Raw genomic sequence first — 25,178 nt, forward strand, 5'->3', positions numbered from 1 at the left:
TGACGAGGAAATGGTGCCATTTTCAGTGGAGGCCCTCCAGGAAAACAGCTCCAGTAGAGACCACATTAGCACTGTCACAGACATAAGTAACGTACAGGATGAAGAGGAAGATGTCTTCAGTCCCGTGCCACAAAAAGACTAGGTTTAAAAGTTGACACTTGTTTGTGAGTGGAAGGGGTTGAATAGTTAATTAGATGTCATTAATTATGTGAGGCTACCACCCACAGGTATAAAAATTCAGTCGGTTGCAACTTATACTGTTCTGAAGAAGTCCTATTACCTGTGGATGAAAGCGCTCAGCTTGCGTTATTGTAAATAAAACCTTTTTGCGGCACTCGACTCTGAAGACTTCTTCCTTTTTATTACTGGTTGGTGCTTGTGGTTTTACTAACATACAGGATGAAAAAGTAATACAATCAAATTCACTACAACTGTTAATGGAAATTAAAGACAATTATTTAGTGGCAAAGACATGCAAGCAGAATAACAGTTGCGATAGCAAAAATAAAAAGGAACGGTTGACATAGACATTATAATATTACAGTAGAACAACATACTGAATAAGATGGTTGAAGCTGATGAAAAGGAGGGGGAAAGCAAAATACAGGTGAATAAATCTTGGAGAAGATACAATATTACGGCATGTGGGCAGGAATCTATAGAAGAGGCAGCAGAGAAAATTAATAGCAAGCTATAGACAAGGGTTGATAAAGAAATAATTATTTAAAACTCAGTTGTTAATACAAGTGGTAACTAGTAATCTATATATATTATGAGCAGATGGTGCACCAGTGGAGAGTACTACAAAACTGTGTGAATATTAAGGAATATAAGAATGTCTGCAACACCATGTTAATATGGAGGGCTTACAGTTTTTGTTGGAGTTATCTGGTGAAGCTGGAATAGAATATAAAAGCAGAGTACATGTGAGATTGTGCAGTAATTCAAGCCAATGTAATCACTTTAGGGCAGTGCAGTAGCAGATTCTGCAGTTTGTTCATAAGTTCATAGGTTCATACTAGGCTATCTGCCCTAGGGCATTTATAAGCCTAGCCAGAGTGTGCTTGGCTTTCGCCACCCATTTTAAATTAATTTTGCTATGCCTTTTTTTTGAGGTTAGCAAGGAATTCTGTGTTTTTTTTGTAACATTGTTCTAAATTAGTTCTTAGTGAAGCTTGAAGCTAAATGTGGATTTGTGTACCATACAAGAGAGATGTTTAGAGGTAGGTAGCAGCCAAGAATGTTTCTGTGGTGTTAGTAAGAACTTTTTTGTATCAAAGAACAATCACACACTGGAGCTGAGAGCAGCTGTAATTTAATGTCTTCTGATACCTCGGCTATACAAGCCTTCACAGGAATAAGTTCAAAACATACAGCAGTACTTTTTTATAACATCAATTAAACAATTAGTCAATTAACTATTATTTTTAAAAAGATATTTAAAGACCCATGGTACATTACATTTCCATACATTCAACTGTATAAACTCAAATTAATTTCTAAATTCATACCCCTGGGAGCAAGTGTACCAAAATTCAGTATAAATCTGCTATCCAAATTTAACAACTTTTGAACATAATTGCCATCTCTTCCACAGTCAGGTTTTGTCAAAACACAGAAAAAAAAAGAGATTCAGTAACTCCCCCATGAACTTTGTGAAAGTGGTCAGAAATAGGATTATCCAACCTACAGTTCCTAACATCCCCCAAGTGCTCAAGAATACGTGTTTTCACTTTACGTCTAGTTTGACCAATGTACCATCTTGGGGGTGTACAACTACAACCCACAATGTATACTACCCCACAAGATACACAATTAAATCTATCTGTAGCCACATACGTCACACCATTTACCACACTACCTGACATATTCTTAACTTTTGAACATACTTTGCACTTCTAATGACAAAAACGAGTACACCCACCAAAGCAAATGCCTCTCCGCTAGTCTGAAAAAAGTTTATGTAATGTCCAAATGCGAAAAGCAACAACTTTGCACTTCCCACAACTAAACATACCCACAATCTTTCCCTTCGAACCAATGTCATATAACTAAGTAATTATTTCAGATTTGGGAACCTACTATATGAAAAGGTCACTTTCTTAGGGAACAAATGGCCTACTTCATCATTAAAACAGACAATAGGCCATAAATTATCCACCACCCTTTTCAAAAATTCAGAGAAAGGTGAAAATTTAGTTACAAAAAAGATTTTTTGGTCATCGTCATCACCATGATGGCTCATCACATACCTACAAGATCTTTGAGCATACCTAAAATCAAAATCACTCTGACCAGTATTCTTTTTAACTTACTTTTACCTCTAGCAATAGAAGTCTCAGAGTACCCACGAGCAATAAGTCTTGCCTTAACATCACAGAATTCTTGTTCCAAAAGATAGTTCTCAGAAGTATGTTCAAAAATATGCTTTACCTCTCCAAATGGAAGTGCCTCAAGGAGATGATGTGGGTGTGCACTACTAGCATACAGAAAATTGTTTGTGGCCATCTTTTTCCTAAAGGGTCTATACTTAATTTATTATAAATATCTATGTATAACTCTATATCCAAAAATTGAATAACACTCTTGATGACATCAAATGTAAATTCCAATCCAAACCTATTTTGATTTAGTAAATGAATAAATCTACCAAATTCAAGAGTGCTACCTTTGCATACAAAAATCAAATCATCTGTATATCTATGATACAAGATGACCGATTTGCGAAAAAATTCTAGAGTATACATAAATGTAGTTTCAAAATAAGACAAACAGAATGGCATAAGTGGGGGCGAAATTCGCCCCCATTGCTGTGCCTTTTCTGTAGAAAACTTTAGGAAGTAATTATGAGTAAGAGCAAATTCAAGCAGCAATGTCAGGAAGGATGAGCGTGGTCCTTCCCTAAAATTTTACCAACTGCTTCTAAGCCCCAACAAGTCTTAATGCTCGTATACAGGGCCTTAATGTCAGCTGTAGCCCAGTAAAAGTCTTCACCCCATTCCAAATTTTTCACTAATTTACAAAGGTCATTCGTATTGTAAATATGTGAAATAACATTTCCGAACTCTTTCTTCAAGAGACTATCCAACAAAATCCAAACATGTTCCAAAAAACAACCACAACTAGAAACAATTGGTCGACCAGGAGGATCTAAAATGTTTTTATGAATCTTAGGAAGTGCATAAAAAATGGGTCTCTTGGGGAAGTTGTATACAAATTCTTCACATCTTTCTGAGATAAAAAACCTAGTCTCTCATCCCTTTCTAGTAGTTCTAGAAGAGCTTCATTGAACTCAGAGACTGGATTGCAAGGTAACTCAATACAAGTCCGTTCATCAGATAAAAGATCAAAAAACATTTTATAATAATGCAACTTCCCCATAATCACCCAATTTCCCCCTTTGTCAGCCTGGGAGAACACAAAATTATCAGTAGCACTTCTCATCTCCTTAATAGCTAACCATTCTGATTTTTCTAAATTAAACTTTTTATGTTGTTTCATAAATTCAGCATATTCAAATTCAACCTTTTTACACAATGCATTTTAAAAAATAACCAAAGAAAAAAAATATTTTTAGGTGGGTTAAATTTACTTTTGCTAGGCAACATAAGTACACAAAGTTTCCCATAACCAGTAAAAAAAACGACTTTCATCAGAATCAGCAGAATACACATTAACAACTTCATTTTCAAAACTTTCATAATCATATATAGAAAAGCTCTAGAAGACAGTAATTTAAATTGATATTTCCATTCAAAGCCATATCATTAGAAATATTTTGACTACTAAAAATTCTTTAAATATAATTTTCGACAGAAGCACTTAACATCCAGCAAAACATCAGCAAGTGCACAGATCAAATTTAAGGTGGTCATCTATTAACATCCCTAAGAGTTTAATATATAATACTTTTTCTACTACTAGATTATTGAACATAGTAATCTTAAAGTTGGATTTCTTGTGTGTGAGGGATTTAGGGAAGACATGGAGTAACTTCATTTTTTAGGAGGTTAACACTAGCTGTGTATTTACAAAGCCAATTTTTGATGGAGGTAAATGTTTCTTGTGTGAATTGTTGAAGATGGCTTAGTGTGTCTGCAGAGCAAATACTTGAATAACCTGCATACTGGATTAAGGCTTGCTGTGAGAAGGTACATTAAATAGGGGAGGCCAAGAATAGAGCCTTAGGGTTCTCCGACAGTAACTGCCCAGTCGGGAGAGAGAGGTTGTTATGCCACTTTACAGACTGATGTCTGCTGGAAAAGTAGCTACTGAACTACTGGACAGTGGTTTAGGACAGACCTACAGAAGACATTTGTCTATGGCTGCCACATTCTCGTTTCTCCAATATCTGCAAAACTTGGGGGTTACCCCTCCATCCTGAAGTGGCAGAAACCGCACTGCAAATTTTGCTCTAAGCTAGTGGTAATCATCTTTAGAAGCTGCAGTTCCATGCTGTTTCTTTTGACCCTTTTGGACTGCTGCACTTTTCAACCCTGGAAGTATCCCCAATTTTGCAAAAAAAAGACATAACTTGCTTTGCAGACTTGCTGACTGAGATGGTAAGCAAGATACCACAGCAACTAAGTAAGCACACAATATGCTGTCCTTCATATATTTTCTGTAGCCAGAGAATACTACAATTCCCACACAAAGGTAATAAAGGAATAAAAAATATTAAACTTGTATAACTCGGCAGAAAATGCTGAATCAGAATATCACAATCTTTCATACTTACGACAATCGCCTTCATCACTGCCATCTGTGCAGTCCTCATCCCCGTCACACTTCCAGATTAAAGGAATACAGATGCCGGTGTTACACAAGAACTGTGCTGCATGGCATGACTTCACAGGGTCCCCTTTAATGGAATAATATGGAGAAGAAAAAATGTAATAAAGAATACAGGTATGGTACTCTGTCATACAAATAAACATCAAACGATCAGCTGCATTGTACAGCAGCAATAAAATAACAAGAGATCCTGTCAGGTTTATACCTGGCACAAGAACATTTTTTTTTTTTAAACTTTACATGATTACCTGAACAGGTACTTTGAACACAAAATAAGGAGATCTTGAAAAGGTCTCAGTGTTTGGTGTGGCCATGACTAAAACCTGATTTCCTTTTCTCCCTAGCTATGGTTATGAAGCCCGACAAGTACTGTGACATGTAGCACCATTAACACCCTGGTACTACAGCAAATACACAGTGAGATAACATCCGTAAACCAGCTGCACAAGTCAGGCACAAACCTCAGTCTCATCATTACAAGATATTACCAGTGTCCTAGGTAGGCGTCCAGTGGTGCAGTGGTTAGCGCGGTCACCTCACAGCAAGACGTTCTCTGGTTTGATTCTTGGCTGGAGTGCCTTCTCTGTGGAGTCTGCATGCCCTCCCTGCATTCGCGTGGGTTTCCTCCCACATTCCCAACCCCGGGTCTCTGTTGAAAATGGGCTCTGTCCCAGTTAGACTTTCCCAGTAAACAAATGTTAAATTAAATAAAATAAATAAGAATCCACTCCCAAATGGAACAAAGACTTGAGACTCCACACTTGCACATATACACCTCCATCCAGTTTAAAAGTCAAGATCTTGCTTGTGTCTAAGGTAGTCCCATCTTTTCTGGAAACTTTCCACACACAAAGGAGTACTCTTCAACAGAGCAATTCCCAAGCAGAGGTGTATTTGCATCTGACGGTGTAATATTTTCAGATACCCATCAAATAAATCAAAAGGACAAACTGTCAAATGCCATATGTTTGAACTCATGTCATCGACAATTTAGTCCATCGAAACAAACTTAAAACAGAAACACCACCCACATACACAATAAAAAACACTTTTGCAGCTGGGCAAGAACCCCTGCACCCCCCACACTCCCGGTTAATTGTATATACCAGCTCCAAGATCCCACTACATTGGGGAAAAGGACAAATTTCCTGATGCCTACAGCAATGTGATCTCAGTCAGAATGGTTCAGTGGCTTGAACTGTCCATGACATGGCTTCAACAATATGGCATTTGACAATTTGTCCACTCCATTATTAAATAGGTATCCAATATTTTCTGAGTAGTACAGGGCCTTTATACCTCATAATTTGGTGAACCCTTGCTACACCAGGAAACACAGCTACTGTTTGCACAGTGGGAAGGGACATCAAGTGTTAGAGTATCATGCAATATTTTCTGCAGCAAAGCAACCCTTACCAACACACTCCTTAACTCTGTCTGCCATGCAAGCATCTAAACTTTGTATCTGCTTACATAGAGGTTACACACACCAGATATACTAAATATACACAGAGTTTTTACGGTAAGCATCTGATCCTTAACGTGCAACTGCTACACATGCTGGGTAGCTCACATCTGATCCTCGACATACACGTGGTACACATGCTGGGTGGCTTGCATCTGATCCGTAATGTGCACGTGCTACACATGCTGGGTGGCTTGCATCTGATCCTTAACATGCATGCGCTACACATGCTGGGTGGCTCGCATCTGATCCTTAACATGCATGTGCTACACATGCTGGGTGGCTCGCATCTGATCCTTAACATGCATGCGCTACACATGCTGGGTGGCTCGCATCTGATCCGTAATGTGCACGTGCTACACATGCTGGGTGGCTCGCATCTGATCCTTAACATGCATGTGCTACACATGCTGGGTGGCTTGCATCTGATCCTTAACATGCATGCGCTACACATGCTGGGTGGCTTGCATCTGATCCTTAACATGCATGTGCTACACATGCTGGGTGGCTCGCATCTGATCCTTAACATGCATGTGCTACACATGCTGGGTGGCTCGCATCTGATCCTTAACATGCATGTGCTACACATGCTGGGTGGCTCGCATCTGATCCTTAACATGCATGTGCTACACATGCTGGGTGGCTTGCATCTGATCCTTAACATGCATGCGCTACACATGCTGGGTGGCTCGCATCTGATCCTTAACATGCATGTGCTACACATGCTGGGTGGCTCGCATCTGATCCTCAACATACACGTGCTACACATGCTGGGTGGCTTGCATCTGATCCTTAACATGCATGCGCTACACATGCTGGGTGGCTCGCATTTGATCCTTAATGTGCACGTGCTACACATGCTGGGTGGCTCGCATCTGATCCTTAACATGCATGTGCTACACATGCTGGGTGGCTCGCATCTGATCCTTAACGTGCAAGTGCTCACATCCTGGGTGGCTCATATCTGATCTTTAATATGCACGTGCTACACATGCTGGGTGGTGCTATGAATAAGTTGTAGCTCTGGAGAAACAATCTCATCTTACCTCAACTAAAAGGCTACTAGCAGTGACTGAAATTAATAGTGCAGACAAAATACTGGGATTCATAACACACATAAGTCTATGGTTAACAAAATATAGGGTCCCTTGTAAAGTGCTTAACATGACCATATATTCATCCTTCAACACAGAACAAACCAAAATAAAATAAGTTAGCACTCAAGAACCTCATAAAAGCTATTATAAAGGCTAAAATCATTCATTGTATGGCTATGCAAAAAAACAAACATTCAGGAATTCACTATAAAACTAGCAACAAAACAGATTTTGTATTAAGGAATGAAATTCCGTTTGAATAACTTAATCAAAGTACTTGGCTTTACGTGGCATGAAGGTGGCTCCACAAGAGTGGTGTTCTCTCCGACACATATCGATCCCTCCAGCATGTTCTATTCATTTTGCAAAAAAAAGATTTAGGTCCTTTGAGCAGATGTTTATGATACCATTAGACCTGCAAATATGTAACAAGTTTAACAAGACAGGATCTGTTGAGGCCCTCTACATGAGGCAAAGGTCTCCTATAAACAGCCTGCATTTTACCAAGAAGAGAGAGGAGGTTATAAAAATGAGAGAAAGAAGGCTTTGAGATTGGATGCATAATTTTTTTTTTTTTTTTTATATGATTAAGGCCGTTGATTTTTTTTGTAGTGAGAAAACATTGTGGTCATTCCAGTTGTGACAAGTACTTGGACAGGTACATAATGAAAGGGACATTATACTCAATGACTTGCCTAATGAATGCCAAGTACAGTGGAACAATTACATCACTGGATCTGGACGCCATTCCTTTGGATACAAGCTGCACAATGAAAAAGGACGGACAGCTTATTGTCAACATAGGTTCCACAAATTCTAACTACAGGATCAATCTTCAGAGGAGAACTGTCAATATGTAAGTTATAAGAGGAATCATGCTTGCCAAAGGATACAGTTATACATTTCCTGGCGTTAAGATTTACACCCTAGTTTTGACACCAGCTATTTGTTTGGGGCAGCCCATCTTGTAAAATCCTGGTGTCCTCTAGGGAGTTTACCACAGCAACAAGTTTGTGGTCATCTACAAACCCCTCAACATTAGATCTGACCTCCAAAAAGTAAATGTCAAAGAGGAGTGCCCCAAGGACTGAACCCTGGGGCACTACACAAAAGTGACTAGTCTTTTGCAGGAGGTACAGGCATCAACCATTACTTCCTGGGTTCTATTTGTGAGCCAGTTTCCTATCCATTGAGTTACACAGGGGTTAACATTTAGCTGTGAGACTTTACCTACAATGCCCTGGTGTGGGATAGTGTTGAACACCTTTGTGAGGTTCAGATATGCACTGTGTACTGACCTGCCCTCCTCTATTGCCTCAATGGCTTTTTCCAAAAAACTGATCAGGTTAAATTGGTAAGACTAGTCCCTGATGAATCTGAACTAGGTTGGGTTGAGAGTCTGAAGGTTAACTATACAAGGCTTACAAGCTGTAATTACCTAGGTCTGTTGAAACACTACCCTTGTGCAAGGGAATGAATGCCGCTGTTCTCCATTCATCTGGCACAAAGCTTGCTTTGAGAATAACATTGAACAGACTCTTTAGGATCTTGCAAGTCATGTTTCAAGCTAAAAAGTAGGCAGCCTTGTATGTTATCCAGTCCCATAAACATAATGTTCTTGACGTTAGACAATGCCTTGAGAACTTGTTCTTAGGACATTTGAGAGATGAAGATGCAGGTATCTGATCTGAGAATATTGGAGGGAAGATGGGGGTGATGAATTTGTCATCCAGTAGATTGGCTAAGTCTTCTGGATTAAAGCATGTGATATTATTTACCATTAGGTCATTATTTCTGCGGCAGGGCTAGTCGCCAAGCAGTGCAAACCTTGGCTCGAGATGACTGTCACTGTTGAAAAGTGACATGCTGACACCATGTGCAAAATGGGAAAAAGGGGTCGATGCTGGATGGAGGTCATCATTTCTGAGGTTTCCAACACAGTTATAGGTTCACGGACATTTACCAGGCTACTGGCTCAACCGTCTGCACAAGCCTAGCCAGTTTTACTCAGATTTTACCCAATTTTCTATCCCTGGGGAAAGATAACAAGGATCAGAATGTGGGGTTTTGATAATTTTTTTCCGTAAGAGATATGGCACCACCCTAGGAGTGATTTTTGCAATTTCCCATCCATTGGTCCAGATTGTACTTGAAGATGGTCAGGGAAGGGCTCTGCTTCATGTGAATATGAAGCCTATTCCATAAGCGGGACAATCTCTGGGACACATAACCGTCTCTCCAGCATGATCTATTTATGTCAGATATCAGGTTCAGATCCTTGGTGTGGATAACCCTTGTGCAGTTACAGAACCACTAAAAGATGACAAGACTGTTGAAAATACTGAGCGCTTCCATCTTTATTATTACATAGACTTCATCAGAGTAAACAGACTAAATAGCACTTCCTATATGAAACGCACCAAAGCAATGGAAAACCACATCCAAACTTGGATAACAATGTCATGCATAAATTGATTAATCCACTTAAAGGGCATTAATACAATAATATGTAACCACAAAAGATATAAGATCCCATAATAGAATTAAATACATTTACATAGTTGGTTGCATGTGTTTGAATGCATACATGTATACAAGAAGCAGGTCAACTGCTCCTATCCTTTACCCTAGGCAAAAAATGGAATGCTCTGCCCTACATACTTAGGTCCTACACCAACCTTAACATCTTCAAAAACCATCTTCATTCTTACCTCCGTCAAAACTGGAAATGCAATTGCACTCTCAAGCCCATACCTCTCAAGTTATCCTCCCATTTCTCTCCTGGCTAACCTCATTTTCCTACCTAACCTCCTTAAATTTCTCTACTTAGATTCCTAATTAGTACATCCTGATTTCAAACCATAAGCCAATATTTCCTCTTGAACTATTGAAATTGTTACTTGTTATTCTTTTATTGATAACGGTTATTTGAAATACAATTGCCTCTGAATTTTTTTTTTATTATGCTATTTTCTATGTAATTTCTTTTTATTGTAATTAAACTTCTGGAGCTTTTCTCCCCGGGCCTCCACTGAAAACGGGCCCACAAGCCCAGTGGACCTCCCCGGTAATCAAACTGAAATAAATAAATATAAAATAATACACTTTCAACACACTACTAATGGAAATTACATCATTTAGGCCTGGCGCCACTGTGGCATTGAGTCTAATCTGCCAATTTAGTTCCTTTATCTGTAAGAATGTGTCGATGTCCTCACATAACAGAGGATAAATAATCCTGTCAATAATGAAAAAAGTAAACTTCTTAAAATTTGGACAGGTAATCGACCGTCTATAGAGAGCGCTGGTACACTTCTCTTTCCCGATATCGTAATAGTGCTCCCTAATGTTTGTTGGTCGGGCTGACTAGGGGCGGCCTGCCAGCGGATTGCCCCGGGTGTGGTGACTGCAACAGTGAATACACTCTAACATCTACATTTATGGTAAGTGTACACAACTGTACTTTCCTTCATGAAGGGTATCTTCTTACCAAGACCCCACATTAGGGATCCTTCTCCCCCTTGGAGTCTAACTTTGGTACTAGAGGATTTGACACAGAGCCGTTTTGAACCTGAAGCTACTCGTGACATGAAGTTTCTGTCCTGGAAAATGGGCATCTTGGTGGCTGTTACTTCCGCCAAGAGGATTTCTGAGCTTCAGGCTCTATCTTCTATGCCCCCTTTTATCTTGTTCCATAAAGATAGTGACTTTATGTACTAACCCATCTTCTATGCCTAAGGTAGCTACATAAAGCAATATCAATCAGTCCATTCAACTCCCAGTATTTTTTCCCAATTTTTCTAACAAAAGGGAGTATGTTCTCCACCTCTTAGACAGCTCCGTTTTACCTACACAGAACCAAACAGCACAGAAAATCTGATCAGCTTTTTGTAGCCTTTTCTCAGACTAGACTTGGTCAAGCAGTATCAAAAATTACCTTAGCAAAATGGATTTCAGATTGCATCTACTTTATTTATTCTTCCAGGGGACTGCAGTTACCTAAACCTCCTAAGGCGCACTCTACCAGAGTTCTGGCTACTTCCTCATCTTTTTATGCCAGAACTTCTACTGATGACATTGGCAACCTTCAAACACTGAACCCCACCCAGTTTGGGTTCGTGAACGGCCGATCTGGTCTCCTGAACCTGATTGACTTCTCTGAATCAGTCTCCAGAGCTGTGGACGAGGGTAAGGTGGTCCACGCAGCCCATCTGGACCTTGCCAAGGCCTTTGACACTATCGACCACTCTGAAATCATAGATAAACTTACTAAGCTGGGCATAAATCCCTACGTCACTCGATAGGTTGCCAACTGGCTTACTGACAGAACCCAAACTGTAAATGTAGCAGACTCCAAATCCAGCTCCAGACAAGTGGAGTACCTCAGGGTTCAGTCCTGGGACCGCTCTTGTTTGGCATCTACTTATCTGAAGTACAGGCCAACACTATGACTCTGGCTAACAAAAAGTTTGCAGATGACTGCAATCTGGGAGCCATTATTGAATCCCCAAATGATGTGGATATTCTACAAAAGGGCCTTACTGAAACAGATGCTTTGTGCCAGAGCCATGGGATCAAGCTTAATGCCAAGAAATGTATAGTTATCCCCTTTGGGAAAAACCATGTACCCATGAATTACCACATAGGTGGCAGTACTCTAAACACTGAAAGTGTGATGAGAGACTTAGTGACACAGGTAGACAGTGGTCTCACCTTCGATAACCACTTCGCCACAACTGTTAGGAAATCCTATGTGGCACACCTCATCACTAAGGGCTTTTCATCCAGAAAAAAGGAGGTCATTGTCCCACTGTACTCATCCGTCATTAGACCCATTATAGAGTAGAACGCCCAGTTTGGAATGTACCTCACAAGACATCTGCAACAGCTGGAAAGACCACAGACATACCTCACTAAAAGAATCACAGGCCTAAACCAGATGCCCTATACTGACAGTGTAAAAAAACTCCAGCTGTACTCTGTGGCATATAGTCTACTCAGAGGCGATATTTGCTTAACATACAAGGCCATGTCAAACCCTGAGCTGTTAGACACGCTCCACTTAAAGAAATCCCAAACCCTCAGAGCCACGCACTTCAGGGATCTAAACCTCATCACAATGAAGAAAACATGCTGGAGGGATAGGTTCTTGACCCAGAGACTCCCCATACTCTGGAATAGACTGCCCATACATGCCAAGCAGAGCTCCTCCTTGACCCTCTTGAAAAGGAGCCTTGACTATTGGATGGGAGATTGGAAATTCACCCCGGGGATCACGTCAGTCGCCCTGCTAGACAGGAGTCCAGGGAAGTAAATATTGTGGGAAGAAATATCCAGGGAATTGTTATGGCTTGGCTTGTATAGGCCCTAGAGCCGATAGCTTAGTACCAACCTATGAATCTAGAATCATTAGTTTTTCCTACATATTAGGCATCGCAGGTTCCACAGGTAGCCAAGTACACAACATGTGTTGTGTTACAACTACATTTACCCGGGCACTCTAATGTTCTTGTATAACTTCCTACTACCACATACTGTGGATATACCTATACATACTGCAGAAACCACACTTCAGCATCCTACTGTGGGTAAACTGTGTCTTGGCTGAGCTAGACTCCAAAACTGATTTAAAGTTTTATTACATCCACAAACACACATATTTACCGGGTGCATCTCCCCCTGCCCCTCACATTCATATAAGCCTCTCCTGTTTGGGGATTCCACCTGGGTCTTATGCCATGGTTAAAATATTGATTGGCCAGTCTCTTGGATCGCCAAAAGGTTGGTTGGTCTAAAGAAACTTTGTCGGAAGCTCCATTGTCAAACACGTAATTCACAAACCCTCCCCCATTGTCCACGAACGAAACAGCCCTGTTAGCTAAACCCTTACAGGGGATCTGAAGAAGGTTTACAACCGAAAGCGCTTATCCGTTCCTGAGTCCGTTTTTGAACGCAAGCAGCATGCTTAATTGAAGTTGGCTTTAGAACTAGGAATATTTTGGAACCTGCTCCAGAGACTTTGCAAACAGGCAGTTTGCTGATTCCAGTTGGCTTCAGAGGAAGGAAGAATTATTTATCCTGGAATTTGTTTAAGTGCACAGGCAGCACACCGATTTGAAGTTGGTCTTAGACTTTGGAAATGCATTCCGGTGATCTTGGACACGGGACGCCTATTGGAATCAATTGGCTTTAGAAGGAAGAGATTTGGGACTTGTCCCCCCCACACTTTACACACAGGCTGTATGCAGGTTACAGGTTGGCCTCCAAGTAAGGAACTTTTTGCAACTTGCTCTAGTGCTTTTGCATACAGGCAATTTATTGACTTAGAACTTTGGAAGTACCTACTGAGGAAGCGGAGCATATAGTTGTCAGTGAATGGAGGTTTTGCACTCAAGGAAGAAAGGTAGCTGGAAGTGACTTCCAATGAATGAGTAATTTCTTGTCATATTGAGCCAAGTTACTATTACAAGAAATTTGTTCCGAGGAAAGTGTTATTACTGTTTGAACCAGTACTTTGAAGTAGGCAGTTTGTCATTTTTAACTGAACAGAATTAAAAAATTGTTTTACTTAAGGAAGGACCTGGGATACGTATGTAGTGCTTGCATACCAGCAACTACAAGAAAGGGGATATACAATACCCGCTAAACGGACCATCTTAGAGCTAGCTATCACGTGTAGGGAGTAGCCTTATTATGGCTTTTCACTTACAGGGGAAGGGGTACGCCTTCCGCTGTTCATATTCAGATTAATCTCTATTGAGCTTATGCACCTTCTGTTCCTTATTTTTAACCATATTCAAATCCACTTTACGAAAAATATCAGACTATTGAAGCTTAATGGCAGAAAAGACTAAATCATTTCTAAGGTAAGTTCATTATCAAGTGCATTCATTTTGCTTTCATTGTCTGTAATCATTAACTTAAGCATAGCAATACCAGTGTCATTAAAAACCTTTATCAGTTCCTTGAACAGTGGCTCAGTGGTTTCAATGCCGTTTGGGAACTTCAAATATGAAGACCTTTAGGTACAATGCTATTTCTGATGCATTCCGTCAAATAGGCATTTTCTTACTGTAAAATTCTTACTTTCTGCAATTTGTGTGTGTATTTGTGGATGCAACAAAACTGGTTATCCACCTGCTAGTGGAAGTTTTAAAGTTCAATTTATCGAATGTTTTTACTAATAATGTCACCCATGTTTTTAGAAAACTAATAATGTCACCCATGTTTTTAGAAAAGGATTTAATTTTGTTCAAGTTTTAAGTTGGGCATTGTTATTGTAGACAAAGTTACTCATGAAACATGTGATGGTCCTAGGAGGAGTACCTTTACCCCCCCCCCCAAATCCTCTGGTTTCAACATTTGAGAGACTGCATGTAGGCCAATTCAGATTGTTATTTAACAAAAGTAGAAAATCACAGTTGACTCCAAACAATACATCAGATAAGGAGAGAGGTTCATTGAGCAGTTAGATTCATAACAGAGATTTGAGAATTATGAAACCGGATAAGGGTGGGGTGGGGGTAGTTATGAATAGTATAGACTATTCATCAAAAATGTTTGATTTATTATCTAAAGAATCTATGTAGATCAGAATTTCTTTAAATGAAATTAATGTAGCTTATGGAAAGTTGGATTTTTACTTGTTGGACATGGTGCTTCAGGGGGGGTTGTTGCATTATGAATGGGAGTATTTAAATGTGGATAGGCCAAGGAAACCTTTTATTTTCAGTATACCCAAAATTCATAAAGATGCTGAAGATCCCCCACTTGAACGGATTGTGTCAGCTAAATTTTCTAAAACCGAACCATTGGCTAAGTATATTGACCGTAAATACAAAGACATTTTGAAAAACAAGTTATATATTTTCAGAGATTTGTGGCATCTTCTTGAGATTATGAATAAATTACCTTTCAATGAAGATATGGTTTTCATTACAGTTGATGTCATTGATCTGTATTCCGTCATTCCCCACGAAATCAGAATTGAGTGGTTTTGACAATTTTTGGACCAAGTATTCATCTTATTCTTGTACAGATATTAGAGTTATTACAATCTTACTCAATTTAGTACTTCATAACAATTTTGTATTCTTTGAGGGGGAATACTTCCACCAGACCTCGGGCGTGGCCATGGGTGCATCTTGTGCCCCTATTTAAGCTAATACAGTATTGCCTATTTGGGAGAAAATGGTGTATTTTACCCCCCCCATTCCTATCCAAGGTATACGGATATTATCATTTTTTGGACGATAATTTGATCCTTTGGAAGGGTAGTTTAGATAAATGAGCTACTACCCTCAATGATTGGCATAATTCCACCTCCTTTTTAAAATTTACATTGGAATGTAATAGGGAGAACATTAACTTAGGGGGATGCTATCAATGTTATAATTTGCAGGGGTATTAGATTTCCCAAAGAGCATTATTATGCACTTATTCACATTTAGTTTGAGTCCATGAGCTCATCTCTCCTCTTCATGAACATTAATGCAAGAAGTATACTTAACAAAATTCAGGACCTTCACGCCCTACTAGCTGTATATAAACCAGAAATTGCTGTACTAAGTGAAACATGGCTTAAACCAGACCACCATAATAATGAGATTACAGTCCCTGGATATAATATCATACGGAGAGACAGAGTAGAGAAAAAGGGAGGAGGGGTAGCAATATTGTTCCAAGTTCATCTTAGCATTGAACAAATTGATTATAACACCCAAGAAATCAAAGATGTTGAACTAATCCTTGCCAAACTAAAGCTAAACTCAAACATACAATTGTTGCAGGTGGCTACATTCCACCAGGCAATAACACTACTGTAATGGAAAGCCTACTAAACTGGATCTCAAACTCCTTGCCACAAGAACTATTAGGTGACTTTAATACTGATTGGCTGAACTGCTCTAGCCACACTCCAACTACCCACATTAACCTCCATAGATTTACCCAAATTATATCTCTCCCAACCAGAACAGATAAAACCTCAAAACGTGAATCCATCTTAGACTGGATTCTGTTATCTGACCACAATCTAGCATGGCACTCTGGCTATCTACCTGATAGTCTAAGTGATCATCAACCAACCTACCTAATTCACAGCAGACCCCATTATACAAGCCAATCCAACCTCACCTCAGAGTAATACGTAATAAAAAGATGTTTAAAGCAACTTGACTTCATCAATTCACTGCAAAACTGTAACTGGACACCCCTAAAACTACTCTCTCTAGATGAGGTCATACAGTACTTTCCTACAAATCACCCCCCCCCCCCCCCCACGAACTATAAGACTGAAAATTAACTATGCTCCATGGCTAACTAAAGACACCAATACTATAATGAAAGAGAGGGATCCATCCTGGAGTCAATATCAAATGAGCAAAACCAGTAATCGGAGGCAAACCTATAAAGAACTTCGCAACAAAGCCAAAAAACAAATCAAACTAGACAAAACTACTACAAAAACATGCAAGAAAAATATGCCAATAACCCAAAGAAATTCTGGGCTACAATAAATGGTATAATCCACCCAGGTAAACCCACTACCCCAACCCCCGTACTACCAAACCACCATGACAATATTCCCACACAATTTAACAAGTTCTTTACAGAGACAGTTCAAACCCTTACCAATGCCCTCAACACCTCTAACAGCCCTTTACCAGGTACTAGCAAAACACACCCCATCACTCAAAACAATAACAACTTTTCCCTATACCCTGTATCCACTAAAGCAATCTCAAAGCTCCTTAAGAAACTCAAACCAACCACATAAGTCTCCTCTTCAATTTTTCCCTTGGAACTAGTCAAACTTTCAACTTAAGCACTCAACCCATTCATTTCTCAGCCCGGCACTTGCTCAAAACTCATAGCAAGCACTTATAAACCGTAGCACTAGAACCCCTCTATACTGTAGAGAAGGACAAGGATCTCTATTCGACCTTACCAGCCAATCAGTTAAACAGTTCACTGTACCTATCCAGGAATGTCCAAAGGGCAGTTTCAGGTGTACTCTCCAATCCAACTGCTGAATCTGGGCATTTTGAGGCAATGTTACAACTGCCTCATGTACACAGACAACCCTCTTCTACCACCAAACACTAATACATGCGAGAGATGCAATTATACAGCCAAACTGGAGGCTAAGCTCTTTCAACCCAAGACTGGATCAGACAGTCAAGAGGAGAAGGGAAATACTTGCATCACATCACCAGTCTCATATAGACCCATTAAACCAGCACCGGCAAAAAACCCACAAATACACTAAAACATACTCGGAGGCTCTAAATAAAAATCTGCAAAGCCAACAGAGACCTCCAAAGCAGACATCCAAGCAACCTCCACCCCACAACACAAACCATGAAACACATACTTCACAAAACCAGTGTGCCACGCAATCGTAGCCCTTAAGGCAAAATAACATACCCAACACACTAGTAATAGGTGACTCTACAGTCAGGCACACTGACGTCCCACTCATTAAACTGAATAAGAAGGTTACTGTTAGCTGCCTGTCGGATGCCAGGATTTGCCACATAACACAAGCACTCCGGTCACTCCAGAACAAGTACAAATATGACTCAGTCATTGTCCATGTTGATGTGAATGACCTAAGCCGTACCTCCCTGGACTACATGAAGAGAGACATGGAAGAGCTCTCTGATCATGTAGCCCAGGCCGGTATGACCCTGACCCGGAGTAGCATCCTGCCCTCACCAAGAATGATACCATGGTATAACGAAAAAATTATCAATTTCAACAATTGGCTAAGTTTCTGGTGTCATTCAAAGGGGATCCAGTGTCTGTCCATCTGGGATGACATGCTCGACAAGCCACTCTGCTTCGCTAGAGATGGCTTGCACCTGTCACCCTTAGGCTTTCAAATACTGGCCAAGGCTCTTGCCACCCCCACAGTGCCTTTTTTAGGCAAGGCTCAAAAGACAAACCCACCACTGTAAATAGCACAAGTAACAAAAAACTGAGGGTAATGCTACTCGATGCCAGAAGTCTAAACCTCAAAATGCATGCACTCGAGGCACTCCTCAGTATGGAGAAAATCGATATATGTGCAGTAACAGAAACCTGGTTTAAGCCTCCAGAGAGCACCCCAGCACTACCAGGCTACAACTCATACCATACATTTCAGCCACAGAACCCGGACCGAAATACAAAAGGCTGGGGCATATCCACATTCATCAAGGATACCCACACCTCCAGGTTAGTGGCACAGCACAATGCTTCAGAGATCATCCATGTGCAACTAACAATGGGCAAAACTGCAATTCAGATTGTAACTACAGATCACCCACCATGTCCCAGGACCCCCATTCCGCATTTCTGGAAACACTGGGAAACAAAGGTCCTACCAAACACACTAATATTGGGCAATTTCAATTACCCAAACATTAACTGGGAGAACTACTCAAGTACTAACTCCCTTGCTCAACACTTCCTAGAATTTATAAACTCAAATGCCCTGGATCAATTGGTCAACACTCCCACCAGAGGTGACAACATATTGGACCTGGTTATCACCAACATGGGCGACCGGTGTTCCACACCGGACGTCAACCATTTGCTGGTTAGATCTGACCATAAACAAATCACTCTGGATATCCACATTCTGCCCCCACCCCTGGTCAAGGAAACCACTGTGAAAAACTTTTCAAAAGCAAACTTCACGTTACTTAAGACCAAGGTGGAAAGTTTCAAAGCCCCCATGCTAAAGGATAACGCTGTCCAAGTTGCAAAATCCTTTACTAATGCATTCTACGGGCACCTACAAGAATGCAGGGATCGTGCTATCCCAAGCACAACCAAGACTCATTCCTCCAAGAAAAGGAAACTAGTCTGGTGGACCCCTGCCATAAACAAGCTATACAATAGAAGGAGGAAACTAGTACAGAAAGAGAGTAAAATCCCAAGAAGGGAAGACATCCCTGATTCAGCAAGAAACTATGATCCCTCATAAAATCATCCAAGGCCAGCTTCGAAAGAAAAATTGCCAAGGACTCCAAAGAAAACCACAAGGCATTCTTTAGCTATGTCAAGAATCTAAGTGGCAATGCTCAGATCTGCTCGGAGTTGCTGCAGAATAGCACAAAATATACTGAACCGACCGATATCGCCAACATCCTGGCAGACAGGTTCAGTGCAAACTTCACCCCCCTCTTACCCCCAAAAGGGCCCATAACCATACCAGATGAATGTAGAGCCCCAGAAATCACAGACACTCAGGTTAAAACAGCCCTCTCCAAAGCTGAGAACACAGCATTAATGGGACTGGACGGTGACCCAGGCTGCATCCTACATGAGCTCAAAGACAAACTAACCCCGCACCTAAACACACTGTTCAAACTCAAACTCTCCACAGGCTACATACCCATAGAGTGGCGCACAGCAATGGTTATTCTGCTCCACAAAGGTGGAGCCACAACAGACCCCGAGAACTTTCGCCCTATAAGTCTGACTAGCTTGGTCTGCAAGGCTATGGAGCGCATCATCATGGAAATCATTGACAGAGACATTGGGAACCTCCAAACACTGGACCTTACCCAGTTCGGCTTTGTTAAGGGCAGATCATGCCTCCTAAACCTGAAGGACTTCTTTGAGACCGTTACCAAGGTTATAGACGAGGGAAAGGTGGTACACACAGCCTACCTAGACCTCGCAAAAGCCTTCGACACTATTCGCCATTCTGGTAAAATAGACAAGCTCACCAGCCTGAACATAAACCTCTATGTCACAAGATGGGTTGCCAACTGGCTCATGGACAGAACCCACATGGTGAGAGTTGCGGGAGCTAGGTCCAAATCTAAACCGGTTACAAGTGGTGTTCCCCAGGGCTCAGTCCTAGGACCCCTCCTGTTTGGCATATACTTCTCAGAGGTACAGGCAAGCACAGGAGGACTATGGCTGACCAAGTTCGCAGACAACTGCAAACTAGGGGCTATAATTAACTCTCCAGCTGACAGACATCCTCCAAAAGGGTCTCACTTAGACAGATACCTGGTGTTAAAATCATGGCCTCAAGCTAAATGTCAAAAAGTGCATAGTTATCCCCTTTGGAAAAAACATAGTACCCACATACTACCACATAGGTGGTAGTCCCCTAAATACAGAAGACATAAGGGATCTGGGGACCCAAGTAGACAGTAATCTCTCCTTTGATAATCACATTGCCAAAGTGGTTAGAAAATCCTTCTGTGGCCCACCTAATCACAAAAGGGTTCGCATCCAGATCAAGAGGTCATTGTGCCCCTCTACTCATCACTCATCAGACCCATCATAGAGTACAATGCCCCATTTGGGATGTACCTTGCAAGACACCTGCAACAGCTGGCAAGACCAAAGAAGTACCTCACCAAGAGGATCACTGGCCTCAAAAAGATGCCCTATGCAGCTCGATTGAAGAAACTCAAGCTGTACTCTATTGCATACTGCCTAGGCAGAGGTGATCTCGGCCCGACATACAAGGCCATGTACAACCCAGAATTGATGGACATGCTTCACCTAAAGAAAACCATATCCCCTCGAGCCACACTCTCTAGGGACCTAAACCTCACCAAAACAATAAATAGGACGTGCTGGAGGGACAGATTCCTATCCCAGAGACTTCCCATTCTTTGGAACAAGATTCCAATCTACATTAGGCAGAGCTCCTCGCTAACAATATTCAAGAGAAACATTGACAAGTGGATAGGAAACAAAGTATATCCCGGGGATCACTTCAGTGGCTCTGCTGGACAGAGGCACAGGGAACTAATCTAAGGGGGCGGCGAAAGCCAACACATTCTGGCTTGGCTTACAAATGCCCTCAGGCAGATAGCCTAGTACCTACCTATGGACCTATAAGTCATCCTGCTTGACCAATGTGGAGGTGTGATTTTTTTATGTAAATGGAAACACCTTCTCCTTTCATTTTTTCCTTTTCAGAGGGTGGTCTGAACGTGTGATAGGCATTCTAGCCCTGCACTGCCAGGGTGCTTTCCACAGCCTTGAGCATCTCTGTAACAGCACAGATGTCAGCACTCTCCAGACTGAAGACAACATCCAGGAGTACAGTTTCTTGTTAAGACTTCTAGCACTCAGTAGTACTACCTTCAGCACAGAATTAGACAAATATGTTACGTCGAAAGGTCTGTTGGTTTGAGACTGCCTAAAAAAGGCACTACAGGGGTGGCTGATACCTTGGCCAGTATTCAAATGCCTTGAAGTGACAGGTGCAGACCATCTCTGGCAAAGTAGCATGGTCTGTCAATCATGTTGTCCCAGGATGACACATACTGGATCTCCTTGGAATAACACCAGTAGCTAAGCCAAATATTGAAGTCAATCATCTTAGGTTTGTATTGTGGTATTATTCTTGGAGAGGGTAGAATGCTGCTCAGTGCAAGGCACAGGCATCTGCCTACCTGTGATACATATTCAGAGAGGTCCATTATGTCATATAATCCAGGGAGGCATGTCTCAGGTCATGCACACCCACATGGACTGTGACAGAGTCATACTAGTACTCGTGGTTGAGTGATGGAGCCAGCATGATGGAGAATCCTGGTCCCTGACTGGAAACTGATTGTAACCTTCTCTTTATGGTGAGGTGGGCCATCCATGTGTCTCACAATGGAGACTTCTGTGACCAAGATGTGTGGTGGTTCGTCTTAAGGTTTATGGTGAGGTGGGCCATCCATGTGTCTCACAATGGAGACTTCTGTGACCAAGATGTGTGGTGGTTCGTCTTAAGGACTTGTTTGTGGAGACACTGTGATGTGTATTTTTGTGTGTAGTGGTTGCTGTTGACTGTTTTGTTTGCATGTGGTTTCACCGGGCAGCACACAAAGCTGACAGTTTTGTTTGCATTTAATCTCAGAGGGCAGCATATGGGAAGCCTCTGAGGTTTTGGTAAGTTACTGGCGACTACCTCCGCATATGTGAGTTTATATGTTGTGACCTTATTTAGTAAGGGAAATGATGTGCATGTGCTGACAATCTGTTTGTCAGCTGATTTGTCAGCAAGTGAGAGTTGCGTCTCAATTTTCATAGTGTAATTACGTCTCTCACACAGTTAAGTGGTCATTACCCCCAACTCCTAAAAGATTAAATGAGGTTTTGTGGTCATCTTTCACGTGGATGGCTATTTATCCCTCATATCTAGTTTTGATTTTTTTTTTTTTTTATTACAGACCCTATTTATATTAGGGTTCCATCACAGTGGTTCACCTTTTAATTTGGTATTGTAATTATTTTGAAGGGAATACAAATACATCTATGCAACTATTTACATGTACACAGAATTTAACATTAAAGGATTCTGCATAAGCACTGGAGTCATCAAGGTGGAAGGGCTTTGGAATTTAGCCAGGTCATCACTCAGTTTTAGTAAATTAGCCGTCTCAGTCTATGAATACAGAGGTATTGGAGGATGCTTCAAGCTTCAGTCTTACAGTAAATGTGAATGGCTTGTGACAAGATTTGACCAGGGAGGAGGTTACAATTGCTGGGGCTGCCCCATATTGTAAGTGTCAAACCTAGGGCTTCATCACACCTGATGGGGTGTAACTAACTAGTCCAAAGAGTTTGTAGTTGATGTCCAGAAATGTCTGGGCATACATGTTTGAGGACATACAAGATTCCCAATTTACAAAGTGAAAGTTTTAAGTCTCCCAAGAGAATGGTACTTGGCTTACTTAATACATAGTCACTCTATTAGTTGGGTAGCAGGTGCGGGCCGAGGAGGACATAGAGGGGGCTCCTCTAGTTAGCTATGATGCGATATGGGGATTTGTTCACAGCAAGCTGATGTGGAGTTGTTCCAGGTCATTATCTTGCCTGATGATTCTGAGGGTGAAACTTTTACTTGTTTTTTTAAAGAATATAGAAATACCTCCAGCTTTAATGCATTTGTCTAATGCTGTTGGCCTGTATGAGAGATAAGCACTGAAGCCCTAAACTGTGCTTTCAATGGTCTTGAACCATGTCTATTTTGCCAATTTCAAGGGTAAAAAGTTCTTGCAGGGTATGGTGTTTTTTTGTTTGTTTGTTTAGGTTCTCGGCATTGAGCAGCAGTGCCTTAATGCTGTCTGGGTTATGTTTAGTTATGGTGGAAGCTTAAGACTACTGTTGCCTAAACATGCTGTGGGAGTGGAGAAGATTTTGGACAATATATGGAAGCCTGGGAGGGGTAGAGGTGCAGGCCATCCCTGGCAAAGCAGTTAGGACTGTCCACTATCTCTTCCCAGAATAAAAAAAAGAGTGGCCCATTCCCACACAAAGAAATAATACAGGCTACTACAGGTTGTAACCTCTCAGAGAAATGGTAAAAATGTGCTGATGGCTGCACAGTACTCAAACGTACTTGTAAGATGAAGGGATTAGACAAACCTCTCTCTAACTCTATAACCTATCCCCCTCCGTATCAACTCATAGTGCCTTAGATGAAGTATGAAGTACCCCACACAAAGATCTGGGCATTCTGTCAATATGAATTTGAATTTTTCCACACTCATAACTTTTATTATAATATTAAGCATCTAGCTTTTCAAGTAGAGGAATTCGAGACCAGCCATCTAGAATCAGCAAATGAAAGTATCGTGCATTTTGCTATCAAGTATTACATTCCTCTGAAGATATGAATCTACATACTATGCGTTACCAGGAAAATGACATTTTCTACTTTGTGGTTTCCCTCATGCTTATTCCATGTGTGAAAAACTGTGATTTGTGAGAATGAAAATGACTACTACTGCAGGGCGTTTAATAAAGTTTAACATGAGGTGTACACTACGAGGTGACTTCTTAATTCAAGAACAGCCCTACCACAATGCCTTTGTGGTCTATTCACTCAGAGGTTACACAAACCACCTGTTATTTCCTATACTTGTTCACTGTATAAAAAAAAAGTTACCAGTTAATGAAATCTCCTACGTTTCTGATGTATAAATATTTTACGCGGACATTGTTTACATTCTCAAACGTTGCATGTTTAGAAATCCTGAACTTAATTCAGTGTATAACAAAAAAATAAATTGCACTTAATGGACTCTACTATGCTTCTAATGTGTTACTCTTATGTTCTATATTCTGTATGGTATAAAATCATTGTCTCCCTGTCGCTTTTCTCCACAGTCCTCTGTTGAAAAAGGCTTCTTACCCAGTCAGACTTTCCTGATAAATTGATAACTTACTAGAAATGGGCAAAACATGACCCGATATGCTAACTTGCCATCTTCTAAACTTCTCAGTAAAGCTCACTACTTCCCGCAGTCCTCTTCTGCAAGAATATACATCTCCTTGTTGTGTCAAATCTAATGCCTTCTACAAGCACTCCTTGTTGTGTCACAATATGTCTATTAAATTTGCTGTTTTGGAGCAAGTGGCTAGTGACCCCAGAGATGGTAATTGGGAAGATAGGGTTAAATTTAGGGAATTGATTTGGCAGCTTAAATTAGATCACCAGGGCTGAATGATTGTATAAGTATTGCTAGTGTATTGAAGTTGAGAAAGGCAAAACTATGAATTCCACTTTGTCCAGTTGGGTTGTTTTATTTTATATTATTTTACAATTTTTTCTATGTTTTAATTGAAATTTATGTATACATTTTGACTTGTGTTCCAACCTAACATAACACAACATTTTCATTGTCACAATCAATGAGATTTTATTACTATTTTTATAGCTGGAATTATACATGTTTTGAACTCGAGTTGGATCTAGTATTAGAGATACACATAAATATTCAGTCTACGCCTTTAAGGGAATTATTTTAATTAATCAATTAGGTTTTTAGTGGATTATAAAAATGAAGTAATGTTTCTACTGT

The 25,178-nt window shown here is 40.7% G+C and overlaps 1 protein-coding gene across 2 annotated transcripts in view; it reads right to left on the bottom strand.

The window, feature by feature from the left end:
• The window catches only part of CD320 (CD320 molecule), a 279,707-nt gene that overhangs the window by 181,674 nt on the left and 72,855 nt on the right, over positions 1 to 25,178 (bottom strand). For both annotated transcript variants that reach the window (XM_044090684.1, XM_044090683.1), the window contains exon 2: positions 4,739 to 4,861. In XM_044090684.1, coding sequence (XP_043946619.1) covers positions 4,739 to 4,861 — 123 coding nt within the window. The remainder of the gene's footprint in view (positions 1 to 4,738; positions 4,862 to 25,178) is intronic.

This window comes from Protopterus annectens, chromosome 13.part0, assembly GCF_019279795.1.
Source record: "Protopterus annectens isolate FY-2018-M chromosome 13.part0, PAN1.0, whole genome shotgun sequence".
In the NCBI taxonomy this organism is placed as follows: Eukaryota; Metazoa; Chordata; order Ceratodontiformes; family Protopteridae; genus Protopterus; species Protopterus annectens.